The 24631-nt window shown below is 44.3% G+C and overlaps 1 protein-coding gene across 2 annotated transcripts in view; it reads left to right on the top strand.

Annotated features, from left to right (window-relative positions):
* Positions 1 to 24631, top strand: part of slc30a2 (solute carrier family 30 member 2) — a 230675-nt gene that overhangs the window by 61726 nt on the left and 144318 nt on the right. Inside the window, exon 3 of one of the 2 annotated variants that reach the window (XM_072499006.1) lies at positions 14855 to 15001. The exons of the other annotated variant lie outside the window; for it this stretch is intronic. Coding sequence (XP_072355107.1) covers positions 14855 to 15001 — 147 coding nt within the window. The remainder of the gene's footprint in view (positions 1 to 14854; positions 15002 to 24631) is intronic. 2 annotated transcript variants of the gene reach the window in all.

Below are 24631 nucleotides of genomic sequence, written 5' to 3'. Positions count from 1 at the left end.
AACCACTGGATTGTACATTGATCGTAAATGTGCACATTTTATTTCCTAATAGTTTTTTTCAAGCATTCATTTTGTTTGAAGAATTTGGCACCTTTGGCATTTTGATTTGACTCTATTGCAGATGTAGGGGGCGATTCTGAACCCACAATATCCGTCAGTGAGAAATGCAGCACAGGCTGAAAATCTGGAGAGAATTGGAAAATGCAGTTCTCTCCGGTGTGATTAGGATTGCGATTTTGTCCTCCTTGCTGGGCTTGTGTTCAAATACAGAGGTTCAGCACTGGGGGTGACTATGTGCTTTGTGGGTGGGGTTCTATGAGAGTCCAGGCTGAAAGGACAGAGTGGGGGACTCAAGATCCCCGCCTCATGAGGAATGAACACGGCTCACTTAGGGAAGCATGACTGTAGTGTGAGTAGAACTGTTAAGTAATGGGTTAAGAGACATTCCAATTAGTTGTCTCATTTATGTTAAGTATCCAATAATTGACACTAATATGTAAAGAGGATTCAGGTGACCTTTGTGTCAGGTGATGTGATGTTAGAGTTTTGTGCAGTCTGTTGAAGTAAATTAAAGGTGTAAAAAGGAGCAGTACCTTTGACTCTTTATACAACAGCAGCTAAACGTATAACAAATGGTAGCAGAGGATGGTTGCTGTGCAAATTTGAAGGGTTGAAAGATACAACTTTTCCAGACAAAACCAAGGAGTGAGTGAGAAGAAAAAAACCCCAAAGGTATGTGGCTGAACCTAGGATAAAGATGGCCGGATATGACTACCCCGCCTTATTTTCTGAAAGGGGATCGTACGACTAATGTGGAAGTGCAGTAGTTATGTGGACGAAGGTAACTGCCTTGGGAAAGAGAAAACATGGTATGGCACCTTATGACAGTAAAATCCGGAGCAAAGTGTTTTTTGAGCTGGAATTGGAACAGTTAGACTCAGAAGAAGGTCTGCAGACTCTATTACGTTATGTGGATAAGATTTATAAGAAGGATGACTTGTTAAGTGCTTATGAAGCATGGTCGGATTTTGATAGGTTCTAGAAAATAGAGGATTTCTCCATTGAAGACTACATAATGGAATTTGGCAGACTATATAAAAGGCTGCAGAAACACAACATGGAATTTCCACAGTCTATGTTGGCCTTTAAATTACTTAACTGTGCGAGAGTGAGCAAAATGGATAGGCTCCTGATTTGGATAGGAGTTCAGTATGTGGATAAGGATACCTTATTCGATCAGATGACAGAAGCTTTAAAAAAGTTTCTGGGGAAACATTCGATTCCGGTGGCTCTGATGACCCAAATAGGTCAGCCTGCAATAAAACAGAATATGGAAGATACACTACTAACAGGATGGTGAAATCGTACAGCTACAAACAGGTTGCAAGACTATAGAAGGAGATTGGGACCCGGAAATTATGAAGACAAAACCCAGTTAGAACCTAAATTGGAAGAAGAAGCCCAGAAATGCACAGGGCATGATAAATCGATGTTTTCGATGTGACTCTCAATACCATTATGCTTTCAACTATCCAACAGTTGGGCGGTTCCTAAACCCGAGACACTACACTTGTAGTGTCCCCCACCCTTCCACCTCCTCTAACCTAAGGGGCTGAGTGAATATCAGGTAAGCTCTTTCTTTCTTTTTCTTGATTTTATCTGCAAGTTATCTTGGGGGGATGGCAGTGCAATGTTCCTCCTGCAGAATGTTTGAAGTGAGGGACGCCGTCAGTGTCCCTGCTGATTTCACCTGTGGGAAGTGCACCCATCTCCAGCTCCTCAGAAACCGCATTAGGGAACTGGAGCTGGAGCTGGATGAACTTCAGATCATTCAGGAGGCAGAGGTGGTCATAGATAGTAGCTTCAGGGATGTAGTTACTCCAAAGAATCAAGGCAGATGGGTGACGGTGAGAGAGGCTGGGAGGAAGCAGTCAGTGCAGGGATCCTCTGTGGTCGTTCCCCTTAGTAACAAGTATACCGCTTTGGATACTGTTGAGGGGAACGACCTACCAGGGGCAAACCACGGTGAATGGATCTCCAGCACTGAGTCCGTCCCTGTGGCTCAGAAGGGAAAGAGGGAGAGCAGGAGAGCAATAGTTATTGGGGACTCGATAGTTAGAGGGACACATAGACGGTTCTGTGGCAACGAAAGAGACTCACGGATGGTATGTTGCCTCCCGGGTGCCAGGGTCCATGACGTCTCGGACCGTGTTTTCAGAATACTTAAGGGGGAGGGGGAACAGTCACAAGTCGTGGTACACATCGGTACCAACGACATAAGTAAGAGAAGGGACGGGGATTTAAAACAGGAATTTAGGGAGCCAGGGTGGAAGCTGAGAGCCAGGACAAACCATGTTGTCATCTCTGGTTTGTTGCCGGTGCCACGTGCTAGCGAGTTGAGGAACAGGGAGAGAGTGCAGATAAAAACGTGGCTGCAGGGATGGTGCAGGAGGGAGGGTTTCAGTTATGTGGATATTTGGAGCACATTCTGGGGAAGGTGGAACCTGTATAGACAGGACAGTTTGCACCTGAACCAGAGGGGCACCAATATCCTGGAGGGAAATTTGCTACGGCTCTTCGGGGGGGTTTAAACTAATTTGTCAGGGGGATGGGAAAATGAGCTGTAGTCCAGAAGCCAGTGTTGAGAGTAGTGAGGTACTGAGGAGGGTATCAAGGTCGCAGGCGTGTACCGGTAGACAGGAAGGTGGGTTGAAGTGTGTCTACTTCAATGCAAGGAGCATCCGGAATAAGGTAGATGAACTTGGAGCGTGGATTGGTACCTGGGACTACGATGTTGTGGGCATTACAGAGACATGGTTAGAACAGGGACAGGAATGGTTGTTGGAAGTTCCGGGGTATAGATGTTTCAGGAAGAGGAGGGAAGGTGGTAAAAGAGGTGGAGGAGTAGCATTGTTAATCAAGGATAGTTTAACAGCTGCAGAAAGGCGGTTCGAGGGGATCTACCTCCTGAGGTAATATGGGCTGAAGTTAGAAATAGGAAAGGAGCGGTCACGTTGTTAGGAGTTTTCTATAGGCCCCCAAATAGTAATAGAGATGTGGAGGAGGAAATTGCAAAATAGATTATGGATAGGTGTGGAGGTTTCAGGGTAGTTGTCATGAGTGACTTTAACTTTCCAAATATTGATTGGAACCTCTATAGGTCGAACTGTTTGGATGGGGCAGTTTTTGTACAGTGTGTGCAGGAGAGTTTCCTGACACAATATATGGATAGGCCAACAAGAGGTGGGGCCACATTGGATTTGGTACTGGGTAATGAACCAGGCCAAGTGTTAGATTTGTTTGTGGGAGAGCACTTTGGAGATAGTGACCACAATTCGGTGTCTTTCACGATTGCAACGGAGAGGGATAGGTTTATAATTGGGGGAGGGGTAATTATGATGCGATTAGGCAAGAATTAGGGAGCATAAGATGGGAACAGAAACTGTCAGGGAAAGGCACAAATGAAAAGTGGAGCTTGTTCAAGGAACAAATACTGCGTGTCCTTGATAGGTATGTCCCTGTCAGGCAGGGAGGAAATGGCCGTGTGAGGGAACCATGGTTCACAAAAGAGGTTGAATGTCTTGTCAAGAGGAAAAAGGAAGCATATGTAAGGATGAGGAAACAAGGTTCAGTTGGGTCGCTTGAGGGTTACAAGGTCGCAAGGAATGAGCTAAAAAAAGGGCTTAGGAGAGCTAGGAGGGGGCATGAGAAGTCCTTGGCGGGTCGGATCAAGGAAAACCCCAAGGCTTTTTACTCTTATGTGAGAAATAAAAGAATGACCAGGATGAGGTTAGGGCCGGTCAAGGACAGTAGTGGGAACTTGTTCATGGAGTCAGAATAGATAGGAGAGGCGTTGAATGAATACTTTTCTTCAGTGTTCACCAAGGAGAGGAGCCATGTTTTTGAGGATGAGAGTGTGATACAGGCGGGTAGGCTGGAGGAGGTAGATGTTCTGAGGAAGGATGTATTTGCAATTTTGAAAAACTTTAGGGTCGACAAGTCCCCGGGCCAGATGGGATATATCCTAGGATTCTTTGGGAGGCAAGGGATGAGATTGCAGAGCCTTTGGCTTTGATCTTTGGGTCCTCATTGTCCACAGGGATACTGCCAGAGGACTTGAGAGTGGTGATTGTTGTTCCTCTGTTCAAGAAAGGGAATAGGAATGACCCTAGTAATTATAGGCCGGTTAGTCTTACTTCGGTGGTCGGTAAGTTAATGGAAAAGATCCTGAAGGATAGGATTTATGACCATTTGGAAAGATGCAGCTTAATCCGCGATAGTCAACACGGATTTGTGTAGGGTAAGTCTTGCCTCACAAATTTGATTGAATTCTTTGAGGAGGTTACTAGGTGTGTAGGTGAAGGTAGAGCAGTTCATGTCGTATACATGGATTTTAGTAAGGCGTTTGATCAGGTTCCCCATGGTCGACTCATGAAGAAAGGAAGGAGGTGTGGGACAGAGGGAAATTTGGCCAATTGGATAAGTAACTGGCTATCACATAGAAGACAGAGAGTGGTGGTGGATGGAAAATGTTCAGACTGGAGACCAGTTACCAGCGGTGTACTACAGGGATCAGTCCTGGGTCCTCTGCTATTTTGCGATTTTTATCAATGACTTGGAGGAGGGGGCTGAAGGGTGGGGCAGTAAATTTGCTGATGACACCAAGATTGGTGGAGTAATGGATGAGGTGGAGGGCTGTTGTAGGCTGCAAAGAGACATTGATAGGATGCAGAGCTGGGCCGAAAAATGGCAGATTGTGTTTAACCCTGATAAGTGCGAGGTGATTCCTTTCGGTCGGAAAAAATTGAATGCGGATTACAGGGTCAATGGCAGGGTTCTGAGGAATGTCGAGGAACAGAGAGATCTTGGGGTTTATGTCCATAGATCTCTGAAGGTTGCCACTCAAGTGGACAGAGCCATGAAGAAGGCCTATAGTCTGTTAGCGTTTATTAATAGGGGCTTGAGTTTAAGAGCCATGGGGTTATGCGGCAATTGTACATGACCCTGGTGAGACCACATTTGGAGTATTGTGTACAGTTCTGGTCACCTCACTATAGGAAGGATGTGGAAGCATTGGAAAGGGTGCAAAGGAGATTTACCAGGATGCTGCCTGGATTGGAGGATAGGTCTTATGAGGAAAGGTTGAGGGAGCTAGGGCTTTTCTCTTTGGAGTGGAGGAGGATGAGAGGCGACTTAATAGAGGTTTATAAGATGATGAGGGGGATAGATAGAGTGGACATTTAGAGACTATTTCCTCGGGTGGATGTAGCTGTTACAAGGGGGCATAACTATAAGGTTCAGGGTGGGAGATGTAGGAGGGATGTCCGAGGTAGGTTCTTTACTCAGAGAGTGGTTAGGGTGTGGAATGGACTGCCTGCTGTGATAGTGGAGTCGGACACTTTAGGAACTTTGAAGCGGTTATTGGATAGGCACATGGAGCACACCAGAATGACAGGGGGTGGGAAAGCTTGATCTTGGTTTCGTAAAAGGCTCGGCACAACATCGAGGGCCAAAGAGCCTGTCCTGTGCTGTACTGTTCTATGTTCTATGTTCTAACACGTTATAATAGAGTGTTTGAAGCAAAACATGACTCGGAAGAGTCAGAAGAGGAAAACGATAGTGACCAGAAAGAAGGCATTGTCCTATTAACAAGCAGTTTTACGCCGGTAATGAGGGTGTTGGTTGAAGAATCCTTCAACTGTGCTGTATTGGACAGTGGCTGCACATCTACTGTGTGTGGAATTGACTGGTTAAAATGTTACCTGGACTCCTTGAATGCTGAAAATCATAACAAAGTTAAGGAATTTGAAAGTTCCACAAGTTTCAGGTTTGGGGATGATAATACTCTGAAGTCGCTGAAAAGAGTGGTGATCCCTTGCAACATTGCCGGAGTGAATCATTTCATTAGCACGGATGTTGTATCAAGTGAGATACCTTTGCTTCTGAGCAGACCGTCGATGAAGAAAGCACACATGAAACTGGATATGGAACAGGATAAGGTAACAGTTTCTGGAAAGACGGTGGACTTACAATTTACACAGTCGGGACACTATTGTACTCCATTACTGACAAATAATATTTCAAGTACAGTTGTTTAAGGATGTGTAAATGGCAGTTGAAAATGGGACTTTAGCTGATAAAAAGATTGTTGTGTTAAAACTGCATAGGCAATTTGCGCATCCGTCTCCTCGGAGGCTCAAAAATTTATTCAAGGATGCAGGGGTAAGGGATGAAGATTATACTAAGCTAATAGAACAGGTTAGTGATCGCTGTGAAGTTTGTAGGAAAAAAAAGAAAAATGAAAATCGCTTATTGTCCCAAGTAGGCTTCAAATGAAGTTAATGTGAAAAGCCCCTAGTTGCCACATTCCGGCGCCTGTTTGGGGAGGCTGGTACGGGAATTGAACCGTGCTGCTGGCCTGCCTTGGTCTGCTTTGAAAGCCAGCTCTTTAGACCTGTGCTAAACCAGCCCCGAGTACAGAAGTACAGAAGGACACCAGCACAACCGATCGTATCCCTACCTTTGGCCAGGGATTTTAATGACATTGTGGCATGGACCTTAAGATCTGGGATAAAGCCAATAATATATTTATTTTGCATTTTGTAGATTTAGCAACCAGCTTTAGTCAATCAACGATTGTACGAAGTAAAGAAAAGAGATTAATTCTGGATCAAATCATGGAAAAATGGATAGGGACAAGAATGTGCCCACCAGAAAAATTCTTTACGGACAATGGGGGAGAATTTGCGAATGATGAGTTTAGGGATATGTGTGAAAACGGGAATATCACAGTTCTGAATACGGCTGCAGAAAATCCATTTAGTAATGGTGTGTGTGAAAGAAACCACGCAGTAATAGATGACATGCTCCGGAATATTTTGCCAGATAGACCAAACTGCAAGCTAAATTCAGCTTTAGCATGGATGGTACATGCAAAGAATTCATTGCAGATGGTTGGGGGCTATAGTCCCTATCAATTAGTGTTTGGTAGAAATCCTAAAATTCCATCCATTTTGGATGACCAGCCTCCAGCTTGGGAAGGGACTACAATTAGAACATAAGAACATAGGAACTAGGAGCAGGAGTAGACCATCTGGCCCCTCGAGCCTGCTCCACCATTCAATGAGATCATGGCTGATCTTTTGTGGACTCAGCTCCACTTTCCGGCCCGAACACCATGACCCTTAATCCCTTTATTCTTCAAAAAACTATCTATCTTTATCTTAAAAACATTTAATGAAGGAGCCTCTACTGCTTCACTGGGCAAGGAATTCCATAGGTTCACAACCCTTTGGGTGAAGAAGTTCCTCCTAAACTCAGTCCTAAATCTACTTCCCCTTATTTTGAGGCTATGCCCCCTAGTTCTGCTTTCACCCGCCAGTGGAAACAACCTGCCCGCATCAATCCTATCTATTCCCTTCATAATCTTATATGTTTCTATAAGATCCCCCCTCATCCTTCTAAATTCCAACGAGTACAGTCCCAGTCTACTCAACCTCTCCTCGTAATCCAACCCCTTCAGCTCTGAGATTAACCTAGTGAATCTCCTCTGCACACCCTCCAGTGCAGGTACGTCCTTTCTCAAGTAAGGAGACCAAAACTGAACACAATACTCCAGGTGTGGTCTCACTAACACCTTATACAATTGCAGCAGAACCTCTCTAGTCTTAAACTCCATCCCTCTAGCAATGAAGGACAAAATTCCATTTGCCTTCTTAATCACCTGTTGCACCTGAAAACCAACTTTTTGTGACTCGTGCACTAGCACACCCAGGTCTCTCTGCACAGCAGCATGTTTCAATATTTTATCATTTAAATAATAATCCCTTATGCTGTTATTCATACCAAAATGGATAACCTCACATTTGTCAACATTGTATTCCATCTGCCAGACCCTAGCCCATTCACTTCCAGTATCCTCTGCACTTTTTGCTTTACCACTTATCTTAGTGTCGTCTGCAAACTTGCACACATTGCCCTTGGTCCCCAACTCCAAATCATCTATGTAAATTGTGAACAGTTGTGGGCCCAACACTGATCCCTGAGGGACACCACTAGCTACTGATTGCCAACCAGAGAAACACCCATTAATCCCCACTCTTTGCTTTCTATTAATTAACCAATCCTCTATCCATGCTACTACTTTCCCCTTAATGCCATGCATTTTTATCTTATGCAACAACCTTTTGTGTGGCACCTTGTCAAAGGCTTTCTGGAAATCCAGATATACCACATCAATTGGCTCCCCGTTATTTACCGCACTGTTAATGTCCTCAAAAAATTCCACTAAATTAGTTAGGCACGACCTGCCCTTTATGAACCCATGCTGCGTCTGCCCAATGGGACAATTTCCATCCAGATGCCTCGCTATTTCTTCCTTGATGATAGATTCCAGCATCTTCCCTACTACCGAAGTTAAGCTCACTGGCCTATAATTACCCGCTTTCTGCCTACCTCCTTTTTTAAACAGTGGTGTCACGTTTGCTAATTTCCAATCCGCCGGGACCACCCCAGAGTCTAGTGAATTTTGGTAAATTATCACTAGTGCATTTGCAATTTCCCTAGCCATCTCTTTTAGCACTCTGGGATGCATTCCATCAGGTCCAGGAGACTTGTCTACCTTTCGCCCCATTAGCTTACCCATCACTACCTCCTTAGTGATAACAATCCTCTCAAGGTCCTCACCTATCATAGCCTCATTTCCATCAGTCACTGGCATGTTATTTGTGTCTTCCACTGTGAAGACCGATCCAAAAAACCTGTTCAGTTCCTCAGCCATTTCCTCATCTCCCATTATTAAATCTCCCTTCTCATCCTCTAAAGGACCAATATTTACCTTAGCCACTCTTTTTTGTTTTATGTATTTGTAGAAACTTTTACTATCTGTTTTTATATTCTGAGCAAGTTTACTCTCATAATCTATCTTCCTCTTCTTTATAGCTTTTTTAGTAGCTTTCTGTTGCCCCCTAAAGATTTCCCAGTCCTCTAGTCGCCCACTGATCTTTGCTACTTTGTATGTTTTTTCCTTTAATTTGATACTCTCCCTTATTTCCTTAGATATCCACGGTCGATTTTCCCTCTTTTTACTGTCCTTCCTTTTTATTGGTATAAACCTTTGCTGAGCACTGTGAAAAATCACTTGGAAGGTTCTCCACTGTTCCTCAACTGTTTCACTATAAAGTATTTGCTCCCAGTCTACCTTAGCTAGTTCTTCTCTCATCCCATTGTAATCTCCTTTGTTTAAGCACAAAACACCAGTGCTTGATTTTACCTTCTCACCCTCCATCTGTATTTTAAATTCCACCATATTGTGATCGCTCCTTCCGAGAGGATCCCTTACTATGAGATCCTGAATCAATCCTGTCTCATTACACAGGACCAGATCTAGGACCGCTTGTTCCCTCGTAGCTTCCATTACATACTGTTCTAGGAAACTATCGCGGATACATTCTATAAACTCCTCCTCAAGGCTGCCTTGACCGACCTGGTTAAACCAATCAACATGTAGATTAAAATCCCCCATGATAACTGCTGTACCATTTGTACATGCATCTGTTATTTCTTTGTTTATTGCCTGCCCCACCATAATGTTACCATTTGGTGGCCCATAGATTACTCCTATCAGTGACTTTTTCGCCTTACTATTCCTGATTTCCACCCAAATGGATTCAACCTTATCCTCTGCCTCTGCAATTAGCTCTGCCTTTGCTGAGCATTTAAATGCATTACATAGCAGTAGAAAAGCTTTCTTGGAAGCAGACGTCTCTGAAAGAATTTGCCAGCATACCATAAGAGAGACAATTTTAATGAATGGAACGGTCCAGGGACGATCATAGGCATAGATGGCGAAACAATTATTTTGCAACATGGCAATCAAACTGTTAGGGTACATTCACCAGGGATCATGGGTACAGATTACAAATTTTCAAGTTTAGACAGACCAGACAGACATGACGAGGAACCAGGGTCATCTGGTACGCACGTGTTGCAGAACTATGAGGGCCAGTTAACTGATATAGACAGAGTTTCTGTAGAGGTAAACAACACTTCTGATGATTTAGAACAGGTCATTTTTCCGAAAGGTCAACTGCCAAAAGTTGGTACAAGTGTGACATACTTGCCTGAAGGGTCTAGTCAATGGCAGGATGCAACTGTTATTAGTAGAGCAGGGAAGGCCACTGGAAAGTATAAACATTGGTTGAATGTACAGCCTTCAGGGGAGGGAGTCAAGACAATGGATTGGGAACACAAAATTCAAAAATGGAGGGCACAGAAACGCAGTGCCAGTTCAGATAGTACATCGGATAGTGTACAGGTCCGCAGCAAAAGGTCGAGAACTATTGAAAGGACAACCACAGCAGAAGGGAAAGATCAAGCAGTAGCAGTACAGAACGAGATACCAGGTGGGAGAGGGGACGTAGTTTATCAAGGTCTCGGAACATGAGTAAGACTACAAATACTAATAGGAGTAGAAGCCCACATGCACGTGAGATTTTGGTGGCTTCCAATAAGTTAGATGAAAAAGTTATCAAAGATGCCAAACAGCAAGAACTGCATAGTTGGAGTGGATTTGGGGTATATATGGAAGTACCCGATAGGGGACAAAGAGCTCTATCCCACAGATGGATTTGCATGGAAAAGGTTCTTCCGGATGGAACTTATAAGACAAAGGCCATGCCTGTGGCAAGGGGATTGGAAGAAAACTTAGAAGATCAGGATTTAAGGGTAGATTCACCTACGGCAGGAAAGGTTATTTTAAAGATTTTCTTGGCTCTATTAGCCACTCAGGCATGGGAATGCAAATCTATAGATATAAAAGCTGCCTTCTTGCAGGGGCATCAGCTCCAGAGAGATCTCTGGTTTGAGGAAAGAATTCAGGGTTGTAAGTCAGGCTTCCGGTGCATTTAAATATATTGGACTGGAAATCGGACAGCAATCTTATTTGGAAAGCATCAGCTCAATAGCAATTAGCCATGGTTGGGTTTCACAAAAAGCCGCAATGGTTTCAAAGATGGAAAAAGAACAACTGTGAAGTTTAATTGGGCAACTAAATTGGTTAAGTAGACAGACTAGACCGGACGTGAGTTTTGATGTCGTAGAATTGAATACAAAAGTGAATGATCCCAAAGTGGAAGACATAATAAGAGCAAATAAAGCGTTGGTCAAACTAAAAGTGCAGGAGTGTTTTGAGGTTCCCAGTTTTAGGTGACCGTAAGCACTTGAAACTCAGTTTATAGTGATGCGTCCTATGCAAATTTATGCGATGGGGTTTCAAGTTCAGGAGGTTTTATAATTTTTCTTTTGGGGAACAATGGTAAATGCTGCCTTCTTGTGTGGGAAACAAAGAAAATAAGGAGAGTGGTCAAAAGCACTTTGGCTGCTGAGATGTGAAGCCTTGTAGAGGCAGTGGATATGGCCTTTTATATATCTCAGATATTGACAGGAATTTTGGGATTAGGGAATTTGGGTAATATAACTATTGAATGTCACATTGACAATAAATCCCAGTGGGAAAATGTGCATTCTACAAAAAGTGTCAATGAAAAAAGGTTAAGGATAGACATCGCAAGTTTGAAGCAGATGTTGGACAGAGGGGAAATAGCAAAAATTAAATGGGTTGACAGTAGCTATCAATTGTCAGACTGATTTACAAAAAGAGGGGCTATGTCACATTGACAACAAATCCCTGTGGGAAAATGTGCACGCTACAAAAAGTGTCAATGAAAAAAGGTTTCAGGATAGACATCACAAGTTTGAAGCAGATGCTGGACAGAGGGGGAATAGCAAAAATTAAGTGGGTTGACAGTAGCTATCAATTGTCAGACTGTTTTACAAAAAGAGGGGCTAGCTCACAGAAACTTGTGGATATTGTTAATGAAGGACGCCTGTTTCTGTGACCGTTTTTTTCTTCTTCCAAAAATGAAAAACAAAAGAAAGGGGGAAATTGCGTGTGTGTTTTTGAGCTTCTTGTAATTTTGTTCCCACCTAATTATTTTTTTCTCCAAGGAAGGGGAGACTGTTAAGTAATGGGTTAAGAGAAATTCCAATTAGTTTTCTCATTTATGTTAAGTATCCAATAATTGATACTGATATGTAAAGAGCCTTCTGGTGGCCTTTGTGTCAGATGATGTGATGTTAGAGTTTTGTGCAGAGTCTGTTAAAGTAAATTAAAGGTGTTTGTAAAAAGGAGCAGTACCTTTGACTCTTTATACACCAGCAGCTAAATGTATAACAAGAACTCCACACTCAGGCAGCACTGTGAGGAGAAAGGGGTTAAGCTGTATGGAATGTCAATACCTTGTATGGGACATTTGACTGTCAGAAATTAGTGTGTTGGGCTGTGATCTAGGAGAGTGTGGGTGCCCTCTAGGTATGTGTTTGTCATACGACTTGAAGGCTTTCGTCTAATCAGCTGTGCCTCATTTACCACAAGGGGCAGTCATTTCCCTGATATGCAACCTCATCCTTTATTGTGCCAATGAAATCTGAAGAGCTAAACAGCAGTGCCCCTGATTGGCGTCTCAAGTATTTAGCTCCAATGGTCATCTCATACAGATTACACTCATGTGTATCCCAATGCAAAGCTTCATGGTTAAATCTATTATCACTCACCTTGTGCTAGGTCATGACAGGGGGTGTCTTTGAGGCACCCTTTGAGGATGCAGTCACTGGTCCCATGAATCCACTCAACTATCCTATCACCTAACGCACAATCTGGGTGCGGGGGGGAGTTGTTGGGGAAAAGTCAGTCGAAATGTGCCACTGAGACTCAAGAGGGTCCAGTCCCCTAATCCTGGTGGAGTTGAGAAGGTCAGCTGTGGGATTTGCCAGTGTGAGAGGGGAGGATGTGAGGCCTAGTGGAGAGACACTCACTGAGGGAGAAGTGCATGGGCGGAGGACTAAGAGGAGTGCAGGGCTGAGGAACAGGGCTCTTTCAGGAATCTTCACCCCTCATGTTGAAGATGAGGGAGTTGAAGGGTGGGTCAGTAAATTTGCAGACGATACGAAGATTGGTGGAGTTGTGGATAGTAAGGAGGGCTGTTGTCGGCTGCAAAGAGACATAGATAGGATGCAGAGCTGGGCTGAGAAGTGGCAGATGGAGTTTAACCCTGAAAAGTGTGAGGTTGTCCATTTTGGAAGGACAAATATGAATGCGGAATACAGGGTTAACGGTAGAGTTCTTGGCAATGTGGAGGAGCAGAGAGATCTTGGGGTCTATGTTCATACATCTTTGAAAGTTGCCACTCAAGTGGATAGAGCTGTGAAGAAGGCCTATGGTGTGCTCGCGTTCATTAACAGAGGGATTGAATTTAAGAGCCGTGAGGTGATGATGCAGCTGTACAAAACTTTGGTAAGGCCACATTTGGAGTACTGTGTACAGTTCTGGTCGCCTCATTTTAGGAAGGATGTGGAAGCTTTGGAAAAGGTGCAAAGAAGATTTACCAGGATGTTGCCTGGAATGGAGAGTAGGTCTTACGAGGAAAGGTTGAGGGTGCTAGGCCTTTTCTCATTAGAACGGAGAAGGATGAGGGGCGACTTGATAGAGGTTTATAAGATGATCAGGGGAATAGATAGAGTAGACAGTCAGAGACTTTTTCCCCGGGTGGAACAAACCATTACAAGGGGACATAAATTTAAGGTGAAAGGTGGAAGATATAGGAGGGATATCAGAGGGAGGTTCTTTACCCAGAGAGTAGTGGGGGCATGGAATGCACTGCCTGTGGAAGTAGTTGAGTCGGAAACATTAGGGACCTTCAAGCAGCTATTGGATAGGTACATGGATTACGGTTAAATGATATAGTGTAGATTTATTTGTTCTCAAGGGCAGCCCGGTAGCATTGTGGATAGCACAATTGCTTCACAGCTCCAGGTCCCAGGTTCGATTCCGGCTTGGGTCACCGTCTGTGCGGAGTCTGCACGTCCTCCCCGTGTCTGCGTGGGTTTCCTCCGGGTGCTCCGGTTTCCTCCCACAATCCAAAAATGTGCGGGTTAGGTGAATTGGCCAATGATAAATTGCCCTTAATGTCCAAATTGCCCTTGGTGTTGGGTGGAGGTGTTGAGTTTGGGTGGGGTGCTCTTTCCGGGGGCCGGTGCAGACTCGGGGGGCCGAATGGCCTCCATCTGCACTGTAAATTCAATGATAATCTATGATTAATCTAGGACAAAGGTTCGGCACAACATCGTGGGCCGAAGGGCCTGTTCTGTGCTGTATTTTCTATGTTCTATGTTCTATGTTCAGCGCATGATTCTGGGGATTCAGGCAGCACAGGTGTTGCACTGCTACCCTCCACAGTGTACTGGGCTGGAGATGTGTCACTTGGTGGAGAGCTCATGGTTGCGCTCCTTCCGATCTCCCATTGGCTGCCTGGGGGCCCCTCATCTCCTCCATGAGATATCCAAATATCCCATCATCCTCTGGTGCAGACACTTAAGGATTCCCATCAGTGCCTGCACCATGCAGTTGAAACCCTGCACCATGGAGCTCATGCCCTCAGCCATGGAGATTCCGTAATGTATAAAACATGCCACGAAGCCACCACAGTGAATGATTCACTAATCATGGTTTGTAAGATAATAGCTGGGACATTAATACAGAAATCCTACCGGACACATTGTTACAAGGGCCAGAATTCTCTGGTCATTGCGATTCACTTTTCCTGCCGGCAGCTCACCCCCGCCACCGGGTTTCCCGGTAGCGTGGAGTGGTTACGATGCAAAATCTCATTGACAGTCGGCAGGAAGATAGAAACCCGCTGCCAGAGAAACATGCGGCTGGCGGACCGGAGAATCCCGCCCAAGGCTTCTGTATGACTTATACTAAATAGAGGCTTTTCCTTGTTTATTTCCCTTTCAGGTGGCTACTTGGCTCATAGTCTGGCCATCATGACGGATGCAGCACATTTACTGACAGATTTTGGCAGTATGCTAGTCAGTCTCTTCTCCCTTTGGATTTCCACACGTCCTGCCACAAAAACAATGAACTTTGGCTGGCATAGATCAGGTAGGAGAGTTTTTCTTCACTGTATTTAGAAATGGGGGAATATTTGCAGACCCTTTAAATAGCCAGTGCTTTGGAAGAACAAAGATCAGGTTTGATTAAAAACCGATTGTTTCTGTTTAGAACAATCATTTAGTATAATAGTATCTCAAAAAGTACGAGTTGCTTCTCTCTATGTATGTCCCCAAATTTGTGCTGTAACTATTCTTATCTATTGAAAGTTTTTAATTGAATAACTTTTTCTTGTTGAGAAGATTTGCATCTCACTATTGTCTATTTTTTTTAAACCAAATACCTGTTCCTTAAACTAAGACATGATCCTGGATCAAATACGTTGGCTTGTTTTCAGAAACATAGGTTTCTGTTATGCCGCTGATAACGTCATTACGTTTTTATTATGGTTGTTACATTCATTTTAATTCTGTTGACATTTATAGGGCTTTTACTTACAACTAAACGGCTCTGCACAAGTATAAAATTAGATTTTGTCAATACATATTTCAGTCTGAAGGAACAATACGAATTGATGAATAGAGAAGAACATTTTATATTTGGGTTTTAATGAACAGACAAATTGATCCCATTTAAAATTTGTATTGAATAAAACATAGGCCTGGATTTTGCTGTGGTAATGATGGCAAAACTGTCAGCTCTTACCATCATCACTCCACTACAGCAATTTCAGGAGCTCACACGTATGCAGAATAACAGAGAAATCCAGAGGTTGTCAGTGAGTGCATGATTCCCCCACATAGTGCGCTGTAGAGACTCTCATCGATTGCCATCGATCTGGCAATCATGAAATGTGAGAACTTCCAGTCTAACCACTGTTAGTCCCATTGGAAAACATTGGGAACTGTTACACTTGGTTGCATGAAGCATTTTTAACGGCGTACTAACTTCATAATTACTGCTAACACCCTTACTGGTCTGAAAAGCTAATTTTATATTTGTGGAATGTCAAATTTCTCTACAATATTAAACATCTGCTCATCTTTATTTTAGCTTCTGCCTTAATACAGTCATACATAGACTCTGCAGAATCTATGTCTGACTGTATTAAGGCAGAAGCTAAAATAATAGTCATTCATATACTTTACTATCTGACAATTAAAATTGAAAGTGAAGGATTTTATTTGCTGCCTATGTGAATAATTCAATTTGACTGGTTGTCTTCCTGCTTGCTAACATCGCTGCTGCTGCACACCAAGACATCCTTTGATTTGGTGCTAGATTTGAGCAGCTGTTGGGAAAGGGGAAATTCCCACCATGTTCCTCACTAGATCTTTCTGGGTTGCTTTCTTCAAGGGCAGCAATGCACCCTTGCTTTGCCACTGATTGTAAATTTTGGACCATAGTGATTGACATCTAAGGAGAATTTGGGAAAGTTGCCACTCTCCTGGGCTTTTATATCACCAAAAGAAAATCAAATTGGAGAGATGTTTGTAGAAGCTTTGGTTGCTATTTAATTGCCAAAAATTGGTGGGTTGGCACTGATTCTCTACTCTATTGCAGTTCCTGCAGCTGCTGCCTGCTTTAGAGTGCTTCCAGCCCAACCTATCAATCAGACTGACCTTCGGGTGGGGATCCTGTAGAAAATAAAAGACTCATACTGTGGAGCTAAAACTCCATTGCATGCAGGCAAACTCAGAACTACGAGCCACCCCATCCTCCCACTAATGAAACCTGCCCCTGACAATATCTGGGCCTTTAGTTCAAGACAATGAAGAAACAAACAGAAATGATCAATGCAAAAACACAATGCTAGCTCAGTATAATATTTCTGGCTTTGGACAGTGTTGGTTGAGGCTTACTGTTTGAGAATAATCAGGTATTTGCTGTCATCTTCATAAATATGTTCTGCTTAAAGGCCGTGACTGTGCATAGCCCCAGAGGGAGGACCAGGACAGGCAAGATATCATCCATGCCTAAAGAGCTCATCCAGTGTGAGGAGAGGGCCCACAGTATCTTTGTCCAATAACTTGTCAAAGAGGTTGGTCAAGGTGGGTTTGGTGGTGTGGTGCCGCCACTCCATAGGTATCATCTATTTATTATTATATTTCCATGCCCCCTGTCTTCCTGCACCCAATGGGACTCCATGTGTGACTTTTATGAGTTTTAAGATCTTTCTGAGTTTCTACAATTTTTAAGTGGCTTTTGGCCTTGTTTCTCTTTGAAAACACGACCTTGTGGCCCACTACAAATCTCCTCTTCCGATAGGCTCTTTTCAAGATGAAGTAGAAACAAGTGGCACTATGAACCCTGCCACATCACTGACGATGGTGGATAACTCCCCCAGGAGCAGCACTAGCTTAGCCACTGGCACCCTGGAGAATTTAGGCAGTAAATTCAAGGAAGGTGTGAACAGGGCGCGAGTAAGGTGGAGCATGTGGAAGCGACAGCACAGACAAAAAGAACTAGCCAGCCTGTGAATTCTTGCCATATACCCAAGGAATTGTTATCTTCCTGGCACCACTGCCATATACCGCAAGATACACTTCTCACATTACTGAAACCCTCAATGAAGCTGGGGGAGATTGGTGATGTTCCTCTGACGTCACTGCAGTCCAAGGAAGGGATTTACTCAAAAGTGGAGAACAAGTGGTACCTTCAATAGTGTGACATGCTTCATTATATAATATAATAATCTTCATTATCATAAGTAGGCTTAAATTAACACTGCAATGAAGTTACTGTGAAACTCCCCTAGACACCACATTCCGGCGCCTGTTCAGGTCACAGAGAGAGAATTCAGAATGTCCGAATTACCTAACAGCACGTCTTTCGAGACTTGTGGGAGGAAACCGGAACACCCGGAGGAAACCCACGCAGACACAGGGAGAACGTGCAGACGCTGCACAGACAGTGACTCAAGTTGGAATCGAATCTGGGACCCTGGAGCTGTGAAGCAACAGTGCTAACCACTGTGCTACCGTGCTGCCCATGATAGTGTCAGAACTGACTTTATGTAAAAATGATAACATACATTATATTAAAATATAAAACAAAAACTAGAGAGGACCTAAGACTCACTTGGCTTCAACGTGTCTGACTTCCAAGGAGATAACATTTGTTTTCAACTCCCTGGCCGCAGAATGTACATTTTGGCACTAGAACTGTTAAACAATGGCTTAGATTTTGTAGTGAGCAATGGAATAACAGTGCTTGCTGCTGAACTCAAAGAAAGCTGCTCACAAAGACCTAGAAAACTCTGCACTGTGAATGTCACTTCCCCTCCAGCTTTAATTTGATTCTGGGGCTAGATATAGAGGTTCTCTACCATCCAATAACAGTGATATCATCAAATAGGCTCGGCAGCCAATCACATTGCAGTATTCTCACAGACAGCAAACCAGAAAGTAAAATGTTTTTATTTATTTGACAGAAAGCAAGGTAAAGATTGCAACAAACATATGGGATTAAGGTAGAAGCTAAAATATCAGGAACAAACTTTAAAAAAATATTTTGTTATGATAGAAACTTTGGAATTTGTATCATAATGGAGAAATTTGACACAAATATAAAATTATAAAATATAAAATTTGTTTCTCAGTTAAATTGTTCAGGGGTAATTCTGAACTTTATACACTATTAAAAATCCAGTTAGATCCCATTCAACAAGGAGAACATTTCTCGAGGGTTTTTAGAGTGGGATTAACAGTGTAGAAGCTAATATTAATTCGAGTAATTTCAGAAGATATACATCTGGGGACTTCAACCTGTGCATGAACAGGCCCATGCCTGCAGAAATGCTAGAAATTACTCTGTTTTACAGCTATAATGGCAGTTAACATTAATAGTTTCACCATCAACTGCTATATCTGGGCCATAGTACCATCAATATGTATCTTTCTTGCATCTTCCTGGAATGCATTAAAAGTCCAGAGGCTTCGGGAATATTTTAAGACCCTAGTGTGGAAGGTAATATAGACAGATAAAACAAAACACTAACCCACAATATCATGGGCAACACAGGGCCAAACGTCAGTCCGCTGTGACTTAGCATTCTTGCTTCTGAGTCAGAATCACAAAGATTTTGCAGCACAGAAGGAAGCCATTTGGCTTGTTTTGTATGTGCCGGCTTTCTGTAGGAGCAACGTACTTGTCGCACCCCTCCCTTCTCCCCGTAACCCTGCACGTTCCTCTTTTTCAGGTATCAATCCAATTACCTCTTGTATGGCTTGATTGAACCATCCTTCACCACCATTTCAGGCAGTACATTCCAGCTTCTAAACACTCGCTGTATGAAAAAGATTCCCCCCATATTGCCATTGCTTCTTTTGCCTATTACCTTGAATCTGTACCCTCTTGTTCTCAATCCTTCAACCAATGGGAACAATATTCCTCTATCGACCCTGCTGATGATTTTGAATACATCCATAAAATCTCCTCTTGACCGTCTCTTCTCCAGGGAAATCAATTCCAACTTCTCCAATCTATATAGCTAACTGAAGTTTCTCATCCTTAGGATTATGTTCTCATTAAGCTTTTCAGTACTTTCTCGAATACCTTCACATAATTCCTTAAGTGTGGCACCCAGAACTGGATATAATATACTATTTGAGGCCGAACCAGTGTTCCAGATACGTTTAGCAGAATTACTTGGTTTTATGCTATCTGACCCTATTAATAAGGCTAGGAAACTGTATACTTTTGTTATGGGTCAGGGTTTAGAGAACCCCAAAGTGTATCTTGGATTTTGGTTATGGGGAGTACAAGGGCCCACTCTACAGGTGTGAAGCAACAGAGATGTAAAGTACTTTTAAAACAAAACCATGTTTATTTATGAATCCAGTTAACACTTTATAAACACCCAGTAAACATCTTAACAACTATCAAAACCAATAATCCCCACAGATACAATATTCTATAAGTAACCCTTCATATCTTTCCTAACAACATTCGTAAGCCCAAAAGACCCTTTTTACAGAAAGACAGCAGGTTTAAATTCTCTACAGAAACATGTATTACTTTGAAATCACCCAAATGAACATTATTTAGCTTGTAGAGATATCCATACACATCTGCTTCCTTCCACTGCAGCTCTCCACTCTGAAAACGAAACTAAAACACACTGTAGCTGCCTGCTCAAAAATGAAAGTGAAAGACAGACAGGCCAGCTCCACCCACACTCTGACATCACTGCAGCTATTTGATAAACACCCATTTCTTAAAGGTACATCCACTACAGCTATTTGATAAACATCCATTTCTTAAAGGTACTCTCACATGACACTTTATTAACTGCTCTCCCAATCTGTCCTGTCATATTCAATAATTTTGTGCACATTTACCCCCAGGTCCCTCTGCTCCTGTAGCCCCTTTAGAATTGTACCCTCCGGCGCCGAGGTCCCAGGTTAGATCCCGGCTCTAGATCACTGTCCATGTGGAATTTGCACATTCACCCCGTGTTTGCGTGGGTTTGGCCCCCCAACCCAAAGATGTACAGGGACGTGGATTGGCCATGCTAAATTGCCCCTTAATTGGAAAAATGAATTGGGTACTCTAAATTTATATTAAAAAAAAGAATTGCACCCTCTATTCTATGTTATCTTTCTGATTTCTTCCGACCAATATGAATTACTTCACACTTACCCACATTAAATTTCATCTGCTCCTTGTCCAGCTATTCTACCAACCTTCCTTTGTCCTTTTGAAGTTCGACACTAACCTACCCACAGTTCACAATACTTCCAGGTTTTGTATCATCCACAAATTTTGAAATTGTAGCTTGTATGACAAGGTCCAGATGGTTACTATTTATCAAGAAAAGCAAGGTTGGGTGGAATGGTGGCGCAGTGGTTAGCACTGCTGTCTCACAGCGCCAAGGAACCGGGTTCGATCCCAGCTCCCGGTCATTGCCCGTGTGGAGTTTGCACATTCTCCCTGTGAATGCTGGGTCTCAGCCCCACAACCCAAAGATGTGCAGGGCCGGTGGATTGGCCACGTTAAATTGCCCCTTAATTGGAAAAAAATGAATTTGTTACTTTCAATTTATTAAAATGAAAAAAATAGAAGAGCAAGGATCCCAACATCTAACCCTGGGGAAGTCCATGACAAATGTTCCACTAGTCCGAAGAACATCCATTAACCCCTGCTCTCCGTTCCCAATCAGCCAATTTTGTATTCATATTGGGGCATGTTATGTTAATAATACCTGCTTTGGAGTGGCAGGGAGAGAAATAAAGGGCGGCATTCTCTGTCCCACCAGCCCTGTTTTCCGACACGGTGCACCCCCGTCGGCAGCGGGATTCTCTGTTCGCGCAGTCGGCCAAAGGGGTTTCCCATTGTGGCCACCCCCATGAAACCGGGGACATGGGCGCGCTGTCGGCGAAGAAGTGGATCCCGCCGACAGAGAATCCCGCAGAAAGTTTAGAAGGTACAAGTGATTTTGGATTATGAAATGTTTAAAGGTTTTGTAAGTCTTTATGGAGTCAGGAACCGCAAGACTGCAGCTTCTTGTTAAGGAACAAAAGATCATTGAAAGAGGAAACAGATTATTAAACTATCCTAAAACTTCCATCCTACTAGTGGCAATATCCCATCACAGTGACCATCTCACAGGGGAGCCTAAACACAAAGAAAAAATCCCGGGCTGATCCTGAGGCTAAGTGTTACCGCCGTCGGAAACACCGTCGGGTTTCTTGACGGTGTCAACATGGCCTCAGGATCAGCAATTCTGGTCCCTACATCGGGCCAGCACGGCACTAGAGCGGTTCACGCTGCTCCAACTGCTGATCCTGGCGGCAACTGGGCGCCACGGGATCCGTGCATGCGCAGTGGCACCGGCCCCAACGCGTGCATGGTGCATGGCTACAGGGGCCAGCGCGGACGAAAGGAGGCCCCCAGCCGGAGAGGCCAGCCTGCCGATCGGTGGGCCCTGATTGGGGGCCAGGCCACATCGGAGGCCCCCCTGGGGTCAGACCCCCCCCCCCCACAGGCTGCCCCCGACCCTTCCATGCCGAGTTCCCGCCGGCTGAGAGCAGGTGTGGGCGGCGCCGGCGGGACTCGGCTTTTTTACGACGGCCGCCCATCCCGGGCCGAGAATTGGCGGGGGGGGCCGCGTAGAGCGACCCCCAACCGGCGCCGCGCCAACCACGCCGGCGTCATTGGCACTGATTCTCTTCTCTGTAGAGAATTGAGTGCCGCCGTCGAGGCGGCGTGGCGCGATACACGCCGGTCATGGGGATTCTCCGGCTCGGCCCCGGGCTGATGGAATCCCGCCCCTGATCTCGCCAGAGGAGCGAGCCGGAAGACTTGGGATGGGTTTGGCACCCAGCGAGAGTCCTGTTTTGGGCCTCATGCCCGATTCAATGGGCCAGCGAGAATCCTGCTAGGGTAATGGCCCTGGATATCGCCCCCTATGTTATTTAATTTTCCAAATAAATTAAAGAAAAATTCACAGAATCTTTACAGTGCAGAAGGAAAATTACAATACCATCATCCAGAAATGTTGAATCATAGAATTTACAGTGCAGAAGGAAGCCATTCGGCCCATCGAATCTGCACCGGCTCTTGGAAAGAGCACCCTACCCAAGCCCACACCCCCACCCTATAACCCAGTAACCCCACCCAACACTAAGGGCAATTTTGGACACTAAGGGCAATTCAGCATGGCCAATCCACCTAACCTGCATATCTTTGGACAGTGGGAGGAAACCGGAGCACCCGGAGGAAACCCACGCACACACGGGGAGAACGTGCAGACTCCGCACAGTGACCCAAGCCGGGAATCGAACCTGGGTCCCAGGAGCTGTGAAGCAATTGCTACCGTGCTGCCCTTTGAAGGAAAGGTCCAGCAAGTCATTATTAAAAAAGATTTCCAGTGTAGTGAAATTTATTGTCTAGGGATGATAGCCTGCTATAGGAAATGGAAAGATAGGTTGAATTTTAAGTTTAGGATTGTTGGGAGTGTGCTGAGGAAAGTCCAACACAGGAGGAAACCAGCGCCTGGGGTTTATGCACCTTGCCAGACGGTTTGAATGCAGGAGCGGGGTTGTTGTAAAATCTAGTGGGTGGCTTTCCCAATGCCTATCTGCTCGAAATTTTACAGGGAATGTAAGAGGAGTTGGGCAGCCCATTCACCCTTGAATATTGAGGTCCTTAAGTAGGCATTCATCTTGCTGTCACCATGTTACCCTCAGTGGGCTGATGTTCAGTAATGTTGGGAGGAGCCTCCTTTGACATACCCTGGGTCGAGGTCATGTTTGCTTTATACATCTCCCCTGGCCTTTTGAGCCTCACCCCACTCACCTCCCTCATTTCACTCAGCTTTCTCATCCCACTTACCCAACTCGTCATGACCCTAGACTTACCTGTCAGTCAAAGCTGGTCAGCAGTGGGTCTACCTATAGTTCCAGCAGTGGCTACCAGTGGTGCTACCGGCACTTCCGAGCTGGCCGTTAATCCAATTGGCTGGCAGCTGACTAAAACAGCAATTCCTCACGAAAAAAGTCTCACATTGAAGTAATAAATGCTGCGCCCTGTTGCAGAGTATGGGTGGCACGGTAGCACAGTGATTAGCACTGCTGCCTCACAGTGCCAGGAACCAAGGTTCAATTCCGATCTTGGGTGACATTCTGTGCAGAGTTTTGCATTTTCTCCCTGTGTCTGCATGGGTTTCCTCCAAAGATGTGCAGGTTAGGTGGATTGGCCATGCTAAATTGCCAATTTAGGGTGGTGGATTGGGCCTAGGTAGTGTGGTGGGGGACTGAGCCTAGCAAAGGTGCTCTTTCAGAGGGTCAGTGCAGACACGATGAGCCGAATGACCCCCTTCTGCACAGTAGGAGTTATGATTTTATGAGTAGCCATTGGGATCATGGGTTGGCTTCCACACTAACCTTTTTAGTGAGGGATGGGGGTAGTTGGGAATTGCAATGCCTTATAGCCTCAGGACTAGAGCCACAAGTCTATGACTGGATATTAAACCCACCTGCTGAATTACCAAATCATTTCTGGGTTTTATTTCAACTTACACTAGTGGTTGCTATGACGACTTACACAACACAATTTCAACACTAGTATTTAAAGGGATATGCCAAACATGCAATTCAAAGGAGTTGGGAGTTGGGAGCCAAAGAAAAAGAACAGTACGAAGTCTTACAACACCAGGTTAAAGTCCAACAGGTTTGTTTCGATGTCACAGTCACACGGCTCAGAGAGAGGGAAACAGCAGAGACGCACAGCTCAGAGAGAGGGGATTCACAGTGACATACAGCTCAGAAAAAGGGGATTCACAGTGACACACAGCTCAGAGAGAGGGGATTCACAGTCACACGGCTCAGAGAGGGAATCAGCAGAGACACAGCTCCGAGCGAGCGGATCAACAGAGACACACAGCTTGGTGAAAGAGGATACAAAGTAATTGACAGCTGTGGGAGAGAAATGTTCAGGGACACAGAGCTCTAAGAGATGGAATCACCAGAATATTAACGTGATATTGCTTGCGTGGGAACTTCTAAGGGGTCCCCCAGGGCATATTCTAGGATATTTTTGGAACAACAACCCCTGGATGAGAGCTTCTGAGCCATTATCTCCTATGTGGCTTGGTGTCACACTTTGTTGGATAATGCTCCTGTAAAGTGTCTTGCAAACTTTTATTACTTTAAATGCACTATATAAGTATAAGTTGTT

The sequence above is a fragment of the Scyliorhinus torazame genome, chromosome 4 (assembly GCF_047496885.1).
Source record: "Scyliorhinus torazame isolate Kashiwa2021f chromosome 4, sScyTor2.1, whole genome shotgun sequence".
Lineage (NCBI taxonomy): Eukaryota > Metazoa > Chordata > Chondrichthyes > Carcharhiniformes > Scyliorhinidae > Scyliorhinus > Scyliorhinus torazame.
The sequence above is the reverse complement of the archived record's forward strand: the minus strand, read 5'-3'. Positions and strand labels throughout refer to the sequence as shown.